Source organism: Hyperoodon ampullatus, assembly GCF_949752795.1.
Source record: "Hyperoodon ampullatus genome assembly, chromosome: 1".
NCBI lineage: Eukaryota > Metazoa > Chordata > Mammalia > Artiodactyla > Ziphiidae > Hyperoodon > Hyperoodon ampullatus.
The window spans coordinates 125654158-125672262 of NC_136914.1; the positions used below are offsets into that span (position 1 = coordinate 125654158).

The 18105-nt window shown below is 42.8% G+C and overlaps 1 protein-coding gene across 1 annotated transcript in view; it reads right to left on the minus strand.

Moving 5' to 3' along the window:
• POLN (DNA polymerase nu) overlaps window positions 1–18105 on the minus strand; it is a gene marked incomplete at both ends in the record, with an annotated part of 171109 nt that overhangs the window by 75631 nt on the left and 77373 nt on the right. Inside the window, one exon of the mRNA XM_079702093.1 lies at window positions 846–903. Within this exon, the coding sequence (XP_079558219.1) occupies window positions 846–903 (58 nt within the window). The remainder of the gene's footprint in view (window positions 1–845; window positions 904–18105) is intronic.

An 18105-nucleotide genomic window follows, 5' to 3' on the forward strand; every position in this document is an offset into this window, starting at 1 on the left:
TAGATTTCTGATTTTTCTTAATATTTTAATGTAATTTTAAAACATCATAAGACTACTGAAAGTAAACTAGATTTTCTGCTGTTAAAATCTCCTGTTCTGTGTAGAATTCTTAATGAAGAAAAGGTCAAACATTGCAGTAAGAGCCACCTAGAGACCCTCTGGCCTCACCGCTGAGATCTCCTTTGTGGAAGCACAAGTTCTAAGATTTCCCCACTGAGTGTATTTTACGGGGCTGGAGGAGGTGACGTTGCTGCTCACCTCCCATGCGTTGTGTTCACGCACGATTATGTGTACTTTACAAAGGACTGCTCATCGCGCTTCATTGTTTGGCCCTGACCTTCCGGAAGCAGCAGTTCCCAAAGCAAAGGGGGCAGGAGTTTACTGGGAATGGGCCACGGAGCCCTACCTTGCTCAGATTTGACCTTTTTCTTTTTTAGAAATGTAACCATCAGCAGTACAGTGGAATAGCTTAAGAGAAAGAAGAGTGTTACTATGCTTTCATAAACATTTCCAGTAATTTTCATACTTTAATAAAAGCCAGTTCTGTTGTATGTCTGTTTGTTTTTTCTTTGTTGGGAAGTTGGTGGGGGAGAGATAGTAGGAGGGGAGCTACTTCCCTTGTATAATTATCATGTATTTTAACTTATAAAGTGCTAAAGGGGAGGTACCATATCACTTTAGCTGTGTTTTATTTTTCAATGTATATTTAAATCCTGGTCATGCAAATACAGAGGAGAACTTCAGGAAAGAAAAGCAGTTAGTTACACAGAAAAACAATTACAACATCTCTAGGTTTTTAGAAAATGCTACCCAAGACTTCTGCAAAGTAGAAAGAAATGTGTTACCTTGAAAATTTTGAGGTTTAGTTATTTGAATTGGGTGCTTGGAGATGCCTTGGATATTCTGTGAATAATAAGAGGGAAATTGCTTTAGTTGAAATATCTTCTCTTAAATTAATCTGTACTATTTAACGGTATTTAAAATGTGTCACATTTTATTAAACATTAACAAAATAACTAATGCCAATGTACTATGCATAAGTGTATTGATACTTAATACAACTAATACTGAAACACAATTTTGGTGGGTATACCACTAGGTATTATCAGCAAATATGAGAACAATTCTTTTTGACTTTAGCCTGTGTGACCCTTATCATAATTATATACAGTAATTCTTTCATCAGCAGCCTGAATTATGAATTTAGTTACCTTTAAAATTCCTACATAATATGCTAGTGTAGATTTCTGTGAAATCTGTACACTGTACTTTCCTTTAAAAAGGTATTTTAAGATGAGTATTTGGGTCTCTCCACTCTAACCAAGGCTATTGCTCTTGGCACTTGGCACCAGCCTTGGTCTTAGTGCTTGCTGATTGTACCAGTTCTACACGATCCCTACCAGAAAAAAAAAGAGGATGAAATACTTCCTAACTCATTTTATGAGGTCAATAATATCCTAATAACAAAACCAGACATGACATTTCAAGAAAGGAAAACTACAGACCCATATCCTTCATGAATATACACACCAAAGATCCTAAACAAAATATTAGCAAATCAAATCCAACAATAGGACAATCCGTCATGACGAAGTGGGGTTAATCCCCCAAACCCCAGCCTTGGCTGGTTCAACATTTGAAAATCTATCAATGTCATTCAGCATATTAATAGATTAGAGAAGAAAAGTCACATGATCATCTTGATAGATGCAGAAAAAGCATCTGACAAAATTAAATATCCATTCATGACAAATACTACTCTCAGCAAACTGGGAACAGAAGGGACTCCTTTAACATGATAAGCAGAGCCTGTGACAAAACCTAAAGCTAACATCATCCTGATGGTGGAAAACTCAGTCTATTCTCCTCAAAATCAGGAGCAGGCAAGGATGTCCACTTCCAACACTTCTATTCAACATAATATAGGAGGTCCTAGCCAGCACAATAAGGAAGGAAAAAATAATGAAAAGCATACAGTAGAAAGGAAGAGGTAGAATGACCCTTATTCACTAAAGATGTGATTTCATACGTAGAACCCATGGAAACTACAAAAAAGCTTTCCAGAACTAATAAATGAGTTGACCAAAGTATCAACACAAAGTCAATATACAAAAATCGATTCTATGTCTACATAGTACCAATGAATAATTGGACATTGAAATTAAATGAACAGTGCCATTTATAATAGCACCCCAAAGTATTTAGGTATAAATCTGTATGTTGAAAACTACAGAATTCTGATGAAAGAAATTTTAAAAGCCCTAAATAAATGGAAAGGTATACCATGTTCATGGATTAGAATATTCAACCTTAATATGCCAATGACTCCCAAATTGATCTAAAATTTAATACAGTCCCAATCAAAATACTAGTAGGATTTTTCATAGCTATCAAGAAGCTGATTCTATAATTTATGGATCATAAAGGTAAAATGTAAAACTCTAAAGCTTTTAGAAGGAAACTTAAGAGAAAATCTTTGTAATCTTGGGTTAGATGAAGATACACACCATCAGCATGGTCCATAAAAGAAAACAGTGAAACACTGGACTCCATCAAACTTTTTTTTGCAAATCGTGTTGGATTCAAAACATATAAAGAACTCTCAAAAAATTCAGCAATAAAAGGTACTTCCAGAATGGCAGAGTGAGGAGATTGCCAACTCATTCTATGAGGTGTTATCCTGATGCTAAAGCCAGGCACCAAATAGAACATCCTCCATAAATAGACACAAAGATCCTCAATAAATATTAGCAAACTGAATCTAGCAACATGTAAAAAGGGTTATGCACCATGACCAAGTGGGATTTATCTCAGAAATACAAGGTTGGTTTAAAATCCAAAAATAATTAATATAATACATCAGATTAGTAGAATAAAGGACAAAAAGCACATCATCACCACAACAGAATATTAAAAGCATTCGACAAAATCCAACACTCATTCATATTAAAACAACTCAACTAGGAAAAGAAGGGACTTTTCTCAAACTAATAAAAGAACATCTATAAAATTTACTCACTTTGAGTAATGTCAGCGTCTATAGCTGTATAAAACAGAATGTGTTCTCTATCCAATAGCATGTCAAATCAGGATCAGACCAGACTGTAACTAACGTGCCCAGCTAGAAGCTCTTGGTAAGCACAGCGTGGTGTCAGGGTCATCTGGCATGATTCCTGAAATCATTTCCCTCCCACAGCACATAAAACATCAGTTTTAATGAAAGTTCCTTTACCAATGGAAAGAGGGATAAATAAGTTTCTTACTTGTCCTGAGAAAGCAGAAATGCTAAGTTTAAATTGATTATCTTCAGAAGAATATGAAGGAAGCTTTTTAATAATTAAATGCCACTTTTTATGTTTTACAATATAACAAATAATAAAATAACAGAAACTTCACTAAATATCTAACCTATATAGCACACTTTGTTAAATATGTTCTACAATTTGAACATTTAAAAAAATATTTATCTATTTATTTGGCTGCGTCCGGTCTTAGTTGCGGCACGCAGGATCTTTCATTGCAGCATGTGGGGTCTTTTTTTTTTTTTTTTTTTTTGGCTGCGTTGGGTCTTTGTTGCTGTGCACAGGCTTTCTCTAGGTGCAGTGAGCAGGGTCTACTTTTCATTGTGGCACGTGGGCTTCTCATTGAGGTAGCTTCTCGTTGTGGAGCACAGGCTCTAGGCGCGTGGGCTTCAGTAGTTGCAGTGTGTGGGCTCAGTAGTTGGGGCATGAGGGCCCGCAGGCTCAGTAGTTGTGGTGCATGGACTTAGTTGCTCTGGGGCACGTGGGATCTTCCTGGACCAGGGCTCGAACCCATGTCCCCTGCATTGGCAGGCGGATTCTTAACCACTGCACCACCAGGGAAGTCCTGTGGGGTCTTTTCATTGCAGCACATGGGCTTTTCTCTAGTTGTGGTGTGCAGGCTCCAGAGTGCTTGGGTTCAGTAGTTGTGGCACGTGGGCTTAGTTGCCCCATGGCATGTGGGATCTCAGTTCCCTGACAAGGGATGGAACCTGTGTCACCTGCATTGGAAGGCAGATTCTTAACCACTGGACCATCAGGGAAGACCCAATTTGAACATTTTAAGGAAAATTAAAATGTATATTTTATCCTTCGACCATATGGAAGAATGCATCCTAAGAAGGCACTTGAAGGTTTTAGCTCTTTTTTTCCTCCACCGTTGCTGATAGACATTAGCCCAATTCCCAGGCGCTCACATTAATCTCAAATGGCATCTTCTTTTCTATTATCCCACAGTGGCCATTCTGCTCATGGTGACTTGCCGAGGCATGAATGAGTGCTTTGGCATCTGACTACAGCAGAGAACCTCAACCATGAACGCTTCCTTCCTTCCTTCCTTTCCTCTCTCCCTTTCCTTCTTTCTTCCTTCCTTCCTTCCTTTCTCTCACTCTCTTTCTGTATACGGTTTTGGTTTTTTTGTGTTTTTTTGGCCACGTTGTGCAGCTTGTGGGATCTCAGTACCCCAACCAGGGATTGAACCTGAACCACAGCACTGAAAACCAGAATCCTAACCACTAGGCTACCAAGGAACTCCCGAACACTGTCTTTCACTGTCAAGTTGCAGGGAAAGAAGAGGAACAGTAGTTCCCATAAGCCAACCTTAAACAAGCCAGATAAAAATGTTGTGCACACTGATTGGAGACTAGAGGAACATACAATCACCGAATAAGAAAAAATAAATTACTTTCAATCAGAATTGCTTTTATGAAGTGTCCCAAATATGTCTAGAGATAAACAGTTATTAAAATTAAATAAATCAGCTGATAAAAATGGAACCAGAATATTTTGATGGAGAGGACCAAAAACATCTATGGAATCTTCTATTATGTTAAATGTTTTTTTAAAAATTAAAATAACCTTTTTATTTTAGAACAGTTTTACAGAAAAGTTAGGAAGATAGTATAGGGAGTCCCCATATGCCCCTCACCCAATTTCCCATATTGCTAGCATCTTACGTTTCTAGGGTATCCTTCACACAACTAAGATACCAACATCAATACACTATTATTAACTAAACTCTATACTTTATTTGGATTTCACCAGTTTTCACCTAATGTCCTTTTTCTGCTCCAAGACCCCATCTAGGACACCACATCACATTCAGTCATCATGTTTTCTTAGGCTCCTCTTGGCTGTGGCAGTTTCCCAGATTTTGTTTTTTATGACCTTGTTTTGAGGAGCACTGGTCAGATAGAATATCCCTCAGTTGAGATTTGCTTGTTATTTCTCATGGTTAGACTGGGATTACGGGTTTGGGGAGGAAGACCCCAGAGATAAAGTGCCCCATCACGTCAAGGGCACTTGCTGTCGACATGACCTGTCACTGCTGATGTCGACCTTGATCTCAGGTGGTGTTTGCTAAGTTCTCCATTGAAAAGTTACTTTTTTATTTCCCCCTTTCTATGCTGTACTCTTTGAAATCAAGTTGCTGAGCACAGCCTTCACTTAAGGGGTGGGAAGTGATCACAGAAAGTATTTTTCTGTGTGCAATGACAGAGACAAAGTGAGAGGGGTGGTGGTGTGAGAAAGGTTACCATCCGGGGAGAACATTAACTGACCAAACAGCAAACTGAAGTCCATGCAACAGTGCCAGAGGAGGGAGGGTTGATGTCAGACGCAGCATGGATGCTGCTGGCGTGGACAGAGACAGGTGAGCTTTGCAGCAGCAAAAGGTGGATTCAGGCCAGCAAGAGGCAGAGTTGGGGCTGCAACTCAAGATGTGCAAATTCCCTACCAGGTAATCGTTCAACTACGCTGTGAAGTAAAGCCCTGAAAGGAGCTTGGCCTGCAGCATATCTCAGATTTAGTTGGCTATGGAACCCTTTTCACAGAATGCCTTTTAGCATCGCACAGGGTGCCATATCCTCCGGAACTGATTCTGACTTGGAGCCTTTGACTAGATGGTCTTTCTTCCAGACCTTAGCAGGCCCAGCTCCTTCTCAGCTTTGAAGCCACAGCTCAAATGTCACCTACTCAGTGAAGCCTTCCTGGAACATCTAAGCCAAAGCAGTACCCCCCCACCATCCCTCTCTATTCCCATTTCCCTGTTTATTTTCTCCTTGGCACTCATCACAATGTAAATGTGTTATGTATCTACACAGCCATGGGCCACCTGCCCCCCAAGATGAGTGAATGAGTGAATGAATGAACCAGCTAACAAGTGGTGCCTCCATTCCAGCTGGTTTCCCAAGCCCAACGGATGTGTTGCTCTTGTCCACTCCCTGCACCCTCCCCCCTGGCCCCCTCCCCACACAGCCCAGACCTGCTTTTCCTCCTGGACGTCTTCCCTTCCACATTCTCTGTCTCTTTTCCGCTGCCCGTGTCCTGGTCACATCTTACATGGGTTCTAACAACACTCTCCCAACCACAAGTGAAGCAACTCTATCATTCCCTCTGTTAACTACTGTTTATCAGGCTCCTAGTTTATTCCAGATATTCTGCTAGGAGCTGGGAAAACAAGTGGTGGACATGGAAGGCAGAGTCCCTGCTCCCATGGAGCTCCCATCCTAGTGGGGAGCGGCAAAGAATAAATAAAACAGGACAGACATGGCTCCCGCCCTGAGGGGCTTACACTGCAGTTTAGCGAGAACAAAGAGAGAGAGAAGTCACATCACTACAAACTGTGCCCATGCAGGACGATAACAGGGTGCTGTCATTCTGACTGGGAGGGGGAACAAAAGAGCACCCCTCAGAGCAGAGTCACCCAGGCTGGGAACAGGGTTACCACTAGGGTAAGCTTGCAAAAACACTAAACCAACCTTTTCACCCCTTGGCTTCAAATATCTCAGTGGTTTTCCACTATCCCAGAGGTAGAGTTCGTGCCCCTAGGATTTGATCTTGATCACCACTGCCAACTCCATCTCTCACCACTGCCCCACAGACACGCCAGCTTCAGCCAACCCGAGCTCCCTGCAGTCTCCCCAACGCAGCATGCTATCTGCCCCCCTTGGTGATCCTGGCTCCCCTTCCCCTCCTTTTAAAAATTTTGGTGTCATTGACATAACATATTAGTTTCAGGTATACAACATATTCAATATTTGTATATACTGCAAAATGATCACCACAAAAAGTCCATTTAATATTCATCACCACACACAGTTGCAGACATTTTTTCTTGTGATGAGAACTTTCAAGATCCACTCTCTTAGCAACTTTCAAACATGCAATACAGTATTAACTATAGTCACCATGCTGTACATGACATCCCCATGGCTTACTCACTTTATAACTAGAAATTTGTACATTTTGACCCCTTTCTCTCATTTTGCCCACCTCCCACTCATCGCCTCAGGCAACCACCAGTCTGTTCTCTATATGCATGAGTTCGTTTGTTTTGTTTTTGTTTTTTAAGATTCCACATATAAGTGAGATCATATGGTATTTATCCTTTTCTGCCCAATCTGTTTCACTTAGCATAATGCCCTCAAGGTCCATCCATGTGTCATAAATGGCAAGATTTCATTCTTTTTATAACTGAATAATATTATATTGTATATATATGCCACATTTTCTTTACCCATTCATCCATGGATGGACCTTTATGTTGTTTTCTTGTCTTGACTATTGTAAATAATGCTGCAATGAACATGGGGGTGCAGATATCTTTTCAAATTAATTTTAATTTTTTCTTTGGATAAATACCCAGTGGAGTTGCTTGATCATATGGTAGTTCTATTTTTAGTTTTTTGAGGGTGACTTCCCTGGTGGCAGAGTGGATAAGAATCCGCCTGCCAATGCAGGGGACACGGGTTCAATCCCTGGTCTGGGAAGATCCCACATGCCACGGAGCAACTAATCCTGTGCACCACAACTACTGAGCCTGCCCGCCTAGAGCCTGTGCTCCACAACGAGAAGCCACTGTAATAAGAAGCCCGTGCACTGTGATGAAGAGTAGCCCCCGCTCACCGCAACTAGAGAAAGGCTGTGTGCAGCAATGAAGACCCAACACAGCCAAAAATAAATAAAATTAAATCTTAAAAAAAATTTTTTTTGAGGAACCTCCATACTGTTTTCCATAGTGGCTGCATCAATCTACATTCCCAGTAAAAGATGTATGAATGTTCCCTTTTCTCCACATCCTCACCAACATTTGTTATTTCTTGTCTTTGTGATAATAGCCATCATAGCGGGTGTGAGGTGATATCTCATTGTGGTTTTGATTTGCATTTCCCTAATGATTAGTGATGTTGAGCATCTTTTCATGTGTCTGTTGGCCATCCGTATGTCTTCTTTGGAAAAATGTCTATTCAGATCCTCTGTGCATTTTAAAAATTGAATTGTTTGTTTACTATAAAGTTGTATGAGTTCTTTATATATTTTGAATATTAACCCCTTATCACGTATATGATCTGCAAATGTTTTCTCCCATTTGGTAGGTTGTCTTTTCATTTTGTTAATGGTTCCTTTACTGTACAGAAGCTTTTTACTTTGAAGTAGTCCCACTTGTTAATTTTTGCTTTTGTTGCTTTTGCTTTTGGTGTCAGATCTAAAAAATCATTGCCAAGACTGATGTCAGGGAGCTTACCACCTATGTTTTATTCTAGGAGTTTTATGGTTTCAGGTCTGACATTCAAGTCTTAATCCACTTTTAGTTAATTTTTGTATATGGTGTAAAATAGTGGTCCAGTTTCATCCTTATACATGCAGCTGTATAGTTTTCCCAACACCACTTATTGAAGAGACTGTCATCCTCTCCCCACTGTATATTCTTGGCTCCTTTATCATAGATTAATTGACCATATATATATATGGGTTTATTTCTGGGCTCTCTATTCTGTTCCATTGGTCTATATGTCTGTTTTTATGCCAGTACCATACTGTTTTAATTACTCTAGGTTTGTAAGATAGTTTGAAATCAGGGTGCATGATGCCTCTAGCTTCATTCTTGTTTCTCAAGGTTGCTTTGGCTCTTTGGGGTCTTTTGTGGTTCCATACAAATTTTAGGATTGTTTGTTTTATTTCTGGGAAAAATACCATTGGAATTTTGATAAAGATTGCACTGCATCTGTAGAATGCTTTGTGTGGTATGGACATTTTAACAATATTAATTCTTCCAATCCACGAACATGGAATATCTTTCCATTTATTTGTGCCTTCTTCAGTTTCTTTCATCGTCTTATGGTTTTCACTGACAGGTCTTTCACTTCCTTGGTTAAATTTATTCCTAGGTATTTTATTATTTTTGATGCAATTGTAAATGGGATTATTTTCTTAATTTCTCATTCTGATAGTTTGTTATTAGTATATAAAAACAAGAGATTTTTTAATATTGATTTTGTATCTTGCAACTTTACTGAATTCATTTATTGCTTCCAACAGTTTGTGTGTATGTGTGTGTGTGTAGTTTTCAGGGTTTTCTATATATAACATCATAGCATCTGTAAATAGTGACAGTTTTACTTCTTCCTTCCCAATTTGGATGCCTTTTATTTCTTTTTCTTGCCTAATTGCTCTGGCTAGGACTTCCAATATAATGTTAAATAAAAGTGGTGAGAGTGGGCATCCTTGTCTTGTTCCTGACCATAGAGGAAAGACTTTCAGCTTTTCACCACTCAGTATGATGTTAGCTGTCAGCTTGTCATATATGGTCTTCATTATGTTGAGATACATTCCCTCTATACTCACTTTATTGAGCTTTTATCATAAATGAATATTGACCTCTTTTAAAAAATGAAATTCTAATTTTTGAAGTTTTAGATTTAGAGATACATTGTGAAGCTAGTAGAGTGCCAATATATCCCACACCCAGTTCTCCCTATTATTAACATCTTACATTAGTATGGTATGTTGGTCACAGTTAACAAACCCAATACTGATACATTATAATTAACTAAAGTCCATAAATTATTCATATTTCCTCAATATTTCCCTAATGTCCACTTTCTGTTCCAGGATCCCACACTGCATTTAGTTGTCATGTCCCCTTAGGCTCCTCTGGGCTGTGACAGGTTCTCAGACTTTCCTTGTTTCTGATGACCTTGACAAAAATGAGGACTGCTGGTCAGGTAGTTTTGTAGAATATTCCTAATTGGGGTTTGTCTGATGTTTTTATCATGATTAGAATGGGGATATGGGTTTTGAGGAGGAAGGCTGGAGAGGTAAATTGTGTTTCATCACATCATAACAACAAGGGTTCTTACTAGCAATATGACATCACTTTTGATGTTGATCTTGATCACTTGGCTGAGGTGTGTTTGTTCAGTTTCTCCACTGTAAAGTTACCTTTTCTCCTCTTTTCATACAATACTCTTTGGAAAGAGTCCCTATGCTTAGAGAGTGGGGAGTTATGCTCCATCTTCTTGAGGGCAAAGTATTAATACCTACATAAATTATTCTACATGGGGGATTCATCTTTTCTCCCTTATTTATGTATTTATTCAGTCACTTATTTATATCCGTATGAACTCATGGACAATTATTCTATCCTTTGGGTTATAATCCAACATGACGTTATTTATTTTGTTATTCACATTATTCCGGCTTTGGCCAGTGGGAGCTCTTTTCACTTGGCTCCTGTGTTCCTTTGACTTAACCTCTTCAGTGTGTGTGTGTGTGTATTTATCACTTCCTTACCCTCTGGCACTACAGGATGCTCCAGGCTCATCTTGTGTGTTTCCTGCCACAGTCCTAGAATCAGCCGTTTCTCAAGGAGCCCTGGTTGCTTTTACTGGAGATGGTATCAGAAGCCAAGATCTGGGTGCTAGGGGGTGTCCTTGCTTCTAGGTCCTCTCAGCTGACAGAGCAAGGAGATATGTGCATGTACGCTGCCCTGTGTGTGTAGCCGTACCTATAAACGTTTCTAGGTATAGCCATCTGTGTCTGTGTGAAGCCACACATGAGTCCACACTGCTGTCTCCAACTCTAATCCACCACATGGGTCATTCTAACCTCCTCTCTACTGCAACATGAGAAACCTGGCTCCACCATCAGTGATGACGTTACTCTCCCGGGTCCAAGGTGCAGTGGGCGGGACCAGGTCCATGAGCCTCTCGGACTCTCTAGAGTGAGCATCAGCGTGGGCACACAGCAATGTGACCACACGTCAGGGGGACTGTTCTGAGACTTACTCAAACTGTGGAAATTGAAAGCAAATTGTCGGCTATAAAATTTTCTGCCATTAATGTGGACACTTAAATGTATGAAAACCACTTCCAAGTCCTTTGTGTAACAAACTCAGCCAGATTCTCCAGGATGCTGAGACCCACTGCAGGACATGTGCTGTGCTCTGCAGCAAGCCCCTTTTCTCAGCTTCTGTCAACTGCTCTGCACAGCCCAAGGCTCCGTTGGTGTCTGGAGTGATGAAGACTGGGCACACTCCTAGCATTCGTTTTCATGGTGAACTCTGGCATGTGTGAAAAAATAAGAGAACTGATCTGGAAAAATTCAATGTTAACGGCCTTCGCTTCACATTCAGCAAAAGGCAAGGTGCAGAGGTGACGTTTTAAGTCTATACTTTGGCATCTGCTTGATTGTCAATAGTTGTAAGTGAAAATGCCAAGCAGGCAATAGTTTGAAGTGTGGGGAAGGAGGTGCACCCATGGGCCCTGGTCCACAGCGTCTCTGCTCAGGATGTGTGGCCTGGGCAGAATGGCTGGTCCGGGGATCAGCCACCTTCAGTTTGGCCAAAGTCTCCACACTGGAGGCAAAACACGGAGGAGGCTGCAGACGGACAGGCACCGTGACGGCAGCCCCATCTTTTTGGTGGGTCCTCAGATGATCCAGTGGGGCCACAGCCAGCGTGCTGGCTTCCTCTGTCCTGGTCGCTACATGACAGCAGCTCCAGCATCTTCTGAGTGCTGTGGGAGACACCTTGGGCCGTCGGGAATAAATGAACAGCTGTGCTCCCCCAGAACGCAGCCTACTCCATCAGTCCTGCTCTGACTGCCCTGGCCAACACCACCTTCCCCTGTGCTTTGGGTCCTTTCCCAACTCTGTGTTGTCCACAGTGTTTATCATCTTCCACATCATGACTAATTTAATATGTTTGCTGTCTGGCTTATGCCCTCCAGCCCCCCAGACTCCACAAGGGCAGAGGTTTTGGTCCATTCAGCACAAGCTCCATGAACAGCCTGGCACACAGGACGTGCTCATGAATGAATCAGTGAGTGGGGAGCAGCAGGAAATGGGCTGAGAAGGAGGCAGGGTGTCCAGACTTCCTCCTGAGAGGCCTGGCAGTGGCTGAAGCCTGAAGAAGCATCAGGCTACCATCTGAGAGGTTTTCTGGCTGCTGCACAGGCAGCTGGTGGACGGACTAGAGCGTGGAGACCTAGGAGGGGGAATGAGAAGGCAGTGGGGAGCAGAGGAGACCAGGAGGCAGACCCCACATACTTGGTGATCATCTAGACATGCAGGTCCTGCCTGAGTTACCAGGGAGCCGAGACAGGGACTGTGACTGTTTGTCTGAGAGACCTGAAGGAGAGCTAAGTAAAGAGAGAGATGCAAGCGTCATAAACATGTAAGTGGGAAGCTGCTGGTGAAGGAGTGGCATGTGCGGTGGGCTCAGAGGAGGGAGGAGCACCAGGCTGCATGAGAGCAGCAAGGAGGAGGGGGTTGGAGCAGGAAACAGGCCCCTGAGGGGCCACCCTGGAGGAGAGGGGACAGATGTGGGAGGACCAAGCCAGGCGAGGAGGAAGGACAGAACTAGGCAGCAGCCCGGCCCAGCAGCAGCGGCGGGACCATGCAGGTGGAGCAAGAGGCCGCCAGAGAAAGGGTGAGCCTCTGCTAAGCAGGGAAGGAGGCTGGGCCCAGTGGGGCCGAGATGCAGTCCGGGCAGAGTGGCTTCAGGAACAGGCTCCTCTCCCTGCTGGCTCTTGGGCTCTGATGGTCTGTTTAGCTGCAGGTCACCACCAGTGCTTTAACAGATGAAACTGAGGGACTTTCCTGGTGGTGCAGTGGATAGGACTCCATGCTCCCAATGCAGGGGCCCGGGTTCGATTCCTGGTTGGGGAACTAGATCCCACATGTGTGCCACAACTAAGGAGCTGGCGAGCCACAACTAAGGAGCCCACCTGCTGCAACTAAGACCCGGTGCAACTAACTAACTAAATAAATATTTAAAAAGAAGATGAAATTGAATAGGATAAAGAAGCACTGTGCATTTCTCACAGTGGTACTCGTTCCTGGTACCCTCTAGCTGCTAAGGTCCCCATCAAAAGGAGATGCACGAAAAGTGCTGTGACGTGGTCCGTGGACAACGAGGGGACTGCTCATTTTATTCTAAATAGAAATAGGAAAGTAATACATCACTAAAATGACACAGTACAGAGGTTTAAAAATCTCATTTGGGTTTCAAGTAGTGGCACAGATTTAGCAATAATTATTTGATTTATAAAAATCTTGCTAATAAATATTTTGATATTTAAATGATATCACGTAGGAGGGATATTCATAAGCAAAGCTGAAAAATTCACAAGCCAACAATGTAAAGAGCATGATTAGAATTTTTCCAAATTAGCTACTGTAACATTATGTAGGTACTGATGAATATAGGGCTTAAATATTATATCAGGAAAGCCAGGCCTCTACACTTGGTGGCACAGTCTGAGTCTGAAGACAAATTTCCTAAGGCTCTTTTCCAAGTAACAACGTAAGGACGGCTGGCACAGAGGAAGACAGAATAGAACATTTGCTGCTAGAACTAAAAAGATATGTAATAAATATCCGTTACCCTCTTTTAGTGCATCCAAAGAGATATTGGTTAAATTTATCTTACATAGTAGGTTTAAAATTTGTAACCCTTATTTCTGCTGATAGCATGAAAAATATCATAATCTTGCCATTTGTTTTGGGCCTTGAAGCATGCTCTTTTTCTTTTTTCTTAGAAAATGGCACTCAGATTTTCACTACGGCTCTCCCCTCTTTATGCCAGCCAGCAGAGCCCATCTTGTGGCCATGCAACTAGTTCAAGGATGGCCTAGTTCCAGACAGAGATGCAAGGAGATGCTTGCTGAGGGCATCTGCAAAAGATGTTTCCCCCTCCTTTCATGGAAGCTACATGGAGAGAAACTAAGCAGGTATCCCCAAGACCTGATGGGAAGCTGAGGAAGAGAGGCTGAGAGATGGGGGACAGAAGGTGGACCTGCCTGTATGACTTGGCTGATAGATCAAACCTTGCCTGAAGCTAGCCCTTCCTTGGACTTCTAAGTCAGGTATGCTAAGAAATACCTTAATTGTTTACATCAATTTAGTCTGATTTTCTGTCATTTGCAGCTGAACGTATTTGAATGAATATGTGGATTAGAGGTATTTTAATCACCAGTTTAGACTCTTGGGGGAAAGCACTCAGTCAGTGTAGGACCCACAGTCCTCAAAGCCCAGCCTTTCTTCCCTCTCAGTCATGCTCCTCCCTCCCCAGGCTGTGTCTGCAGGGAGGAGCCCACAAACGCCATGGTATCAGGAAGGGGTGGGTCCTATGTCACCAGCTTGGGGCCAGCTGCCATTGTTGCTTCTGCTGGTGAAGTCTGTTATCACACCATGGCCAGCATCCAACGGCCCCTCCCCTGATGACCTGGTCCTGGCCTTGGCTCTGCTGGACACTGCTGATCCGCTGAAACTCAAATGCCTCCTCCGTGTGGACTTGACCTTGGACTGTCCACCTCACAGCCCCACTCTGTGGCCCAGTCAGACCCAGACAAATATGGTGGTCCTGCATTTCCACAACAGAGGACCACAGGACCAAGGGGCCACGGGAACTTTCCAGCTCTCACTCACGCCCCTTGGGGTCCATGGAGACTTGGCAGGAGAAAGCCACTTCAGGGTCCCTGCTCAATGCCCATGCCCTGTCTTGGCTTGGAACTCCCAGGCTTCTGGGCTAGAAGCCAAGCCTCATCCCCATGGGTTATAGTCTACAGGGGTCTATTCCCTCCTCTGGGCTTCTCCCCCAGGGGGCCAGGCCAGAGCCCTTTTTGAGATACTCACTAGTGCTTGTCTCCCTCTCAGCATTTCCTCCAAGCCCACAAGTCATTCTTATGCCTCCCAGTGAAGTGGACCTGCCCATACAGCATATCTTGCATACCTTATCTTATAAACTCTGAAAATACAAGTCTCTGAGCCTTGATATTTAAAGGGAAGCTTCCGAAATTTAAAAAAAAAAAAAAAGAAAAAACACACCCCAAACACTTTCTGATCTTCATTTCTGATACTTCCTTGTTTCTGCTGTGCTCTTTCACACGTTCTGTGTTGAAAGCCAGAGCTGAACACAGACTTCTTTATCCTCAGCTGTATCCCCCTCTCCTTCTGAAGAAATAGAGGCCTCAGCCCCAAGGGTGGGCAGTCTCATAGGAGCAAGGGGTGCTGGGAATGCAATACACAGCAGACACTGTTTTGAAACCATCCTTGTACAACCAAGTCTTTTGTTCCATTAAAGCTGTCAATAAGGAGACTACGCTTCCAGGAAGATGGCATGGACACTCTCCCTATTCCCCCACTGGTACAACTAAAACCCTAACCATTATGTGTAAAACAAACACAAGATAGCTCTGCAGGTGGAGAGAGTAAGGCAGACTGGCTAGGGACCACAGGACCAAGGATTACACGAAGGTGAGGCCCAGGGTTTCTTTTTGCTTCACAAGTCTCAGACTGGGTGTTGAAGAAGCCAGTAACCTAGACATGCTGATGGCCACTGACCAAAAGCCCTAACAAAGGCCTGCACTCTCTAGCAGGATAGGAAATTTTTAGACAAGAACTGTACTATTTCAAATATCACAGACAAAAACTGTGGCTGAGTTTAGCAAGCTTAGCAAGCAGTTTAGCAAGAATCCCCCCAACCCCTCGTACCTCACCAAGTTCTTCTTAGTAATTTTCCACCCACTGACCCTTTCCCCTCCCCATTAGCTATAAATCTCCAGCTGTCTTCACTGCATTTGGAGTAGTTCAATCTCTCTCCCTTATTGCAATAATCCTGAATAAACTCTTCCTTGCCTGTTTAACTCTGTCTGGTGCATTTTTTCTTTGACAAAATACAACATATCAAAATTTGTGGGATACAGCTAGAGCAATGCTGAGAAGAAAATTTTATAGCACTAAAAATGCATACATGAGAAAAAAGGAAAAGTCTCAAGGGAATAATCTAAGATCCCACCTTAAGAACCTAGAAAAAGAAAAGCAAAATACACCCAAATCAAGTAGAAGAAAGGGAATAATGAAAAACTGAAATTGATAAAATTGAAAACAGAGAAAAACCAATGAAACAAATAGCTGCTTCATTGAAAAAGTCAACAATATTGACAAAACTCTAGCTAGATTGACAAAGAAAAAAGAGAGAAGACACAAATTACCAATGTCAGGAATGAAATAGGGAACATCACTACCGACCCTACAGACATCAAAAGGATAAGGAAATGCTAATGAACAATTACACACACATTAATTTCACACCTCAGAAAAAAAGGACCAATTTCTCAAAAAGTACAAATAATAAAAATTCATCCAATATGAAACATAATATCAATAAGCCAATAAATATTAAGGAAATTGAACTCATAATTTTAGAACTCTCCAAAAATAAATCTTTGGGCCCAAATGATTTTATTGACAAATTCTACCAAATATTGAAAGAATTAACACAATTCCACACAATATCTTCAAGAGAATGCAAGAGGAAGGAACATTTCCCATTTTATGAAACTAGTATTATTCTGATACCAAACCAGATAAGAACAGATCAATATCCCTTATGAATACACACAAAAATCCTTTTAAAATATTAGCACATAAAATTCAGCATATGTTTTTTAAAAATATGATTCAGCAATTGCACTCCTAGACACTTGTCCCAGAGAAATGAAGACTTAAGCTCACACAAAAATCTGTACATCAATGCTTATAGCAGCTTTATTTATTATAGCCAAAACATGGAGGGCTTCCCTGGTGGCGCAATGGTTGAGAGTCCGCCTGCCGATGCAGGGGACACGGGTTCGTGCCCCGGTCCGGGAAGATCCCACATGCCACGGAGCGGCTGGGCCCATGAGCCATGGCCGCTGAGCCTACGCGTCCGGAGCCTGTGCTCCGCAACAGGAGAGGCCACAACAGTGAGAGGCCTGTGTACCTCAAAAAAAAAAGGAAAACCACAGATGTCTTCAAAACTAAATTGCTGGGACTTCCCTGGTGGTGCAATGGTTAAGAATCCACCTGCCAATGCAGACAACACGGGTTTGAGCCCTGGTCCAGGAAGATCCCACATGCCACGTAGCAACTAAGCCCATGCACCACAACTACTAAGCCTGCGCTCCAGAGCCCGCACACCACAACTGCTGAGCCCAAGTGCCACAACTACTGAAGCCCATGCGCCTAGAGCCTGTGCTTCGCAACAAGAGAAGCCACCACAGTGAGAAGCCCGTGCATCACAAGGAAGAGTAGCCCCCGCTCACCACAACTAGAGAAAAGCCCAAGTGCAGCAATGAAGACCCAACGCAGCCAAAAAAATAAAATAAAATAAATTAAAAAAACCCCAAAAACTAAATTGCCACTCATACCTGGAGGAGGATATGCTGAGGGATGTAGGGGTGGAAAAGGTATCTAACAGAGGTAACGAGAACAAAGGCTCAAGGCAGGGGGAAGCACGAGGGGTCAAGCAATCATCAACCATATTGAAGTTATTACCCACAGTATGACAAAATCTTAATTTGGCTCCGACTCACATACCAAAAGGCTAGTACAAATGTGCTAATAAAATATTGGACATATATTTAGAAAAATAAAGAAAACTAAGAGGAAAAAAGACTCACAAAGGAGATGGTGGACTAGGAGGATGTGTCTCCCCACAACTAGGGCACCTACCAGGCAATGGTGGGGGACCATGGACACCTAAGGGGGTGGAGGAACCCCCAGCGACCAGGTAGGATGTGGGACATGAGGGGGAGTGAGGAGGGAGGAGAAGTGGAGGCAGGAGGGGGCTGGTGTCCCTGAGGGGTGGCTGGGGGAGGGGAGGGGATCCCACACCTGAAGGGGGAAATTGGGGGACCACTGGGAGGGCAGAGGGTCCAAAGGGAGTGTGGCCAGGCTTCCCCTGCCCACTTGGGCCCCCAGGAGCCTGCTGAGATCCTGGGCCTGATCCTCTGCCCATCAAGGCCCCCTCCAGCCACATGAA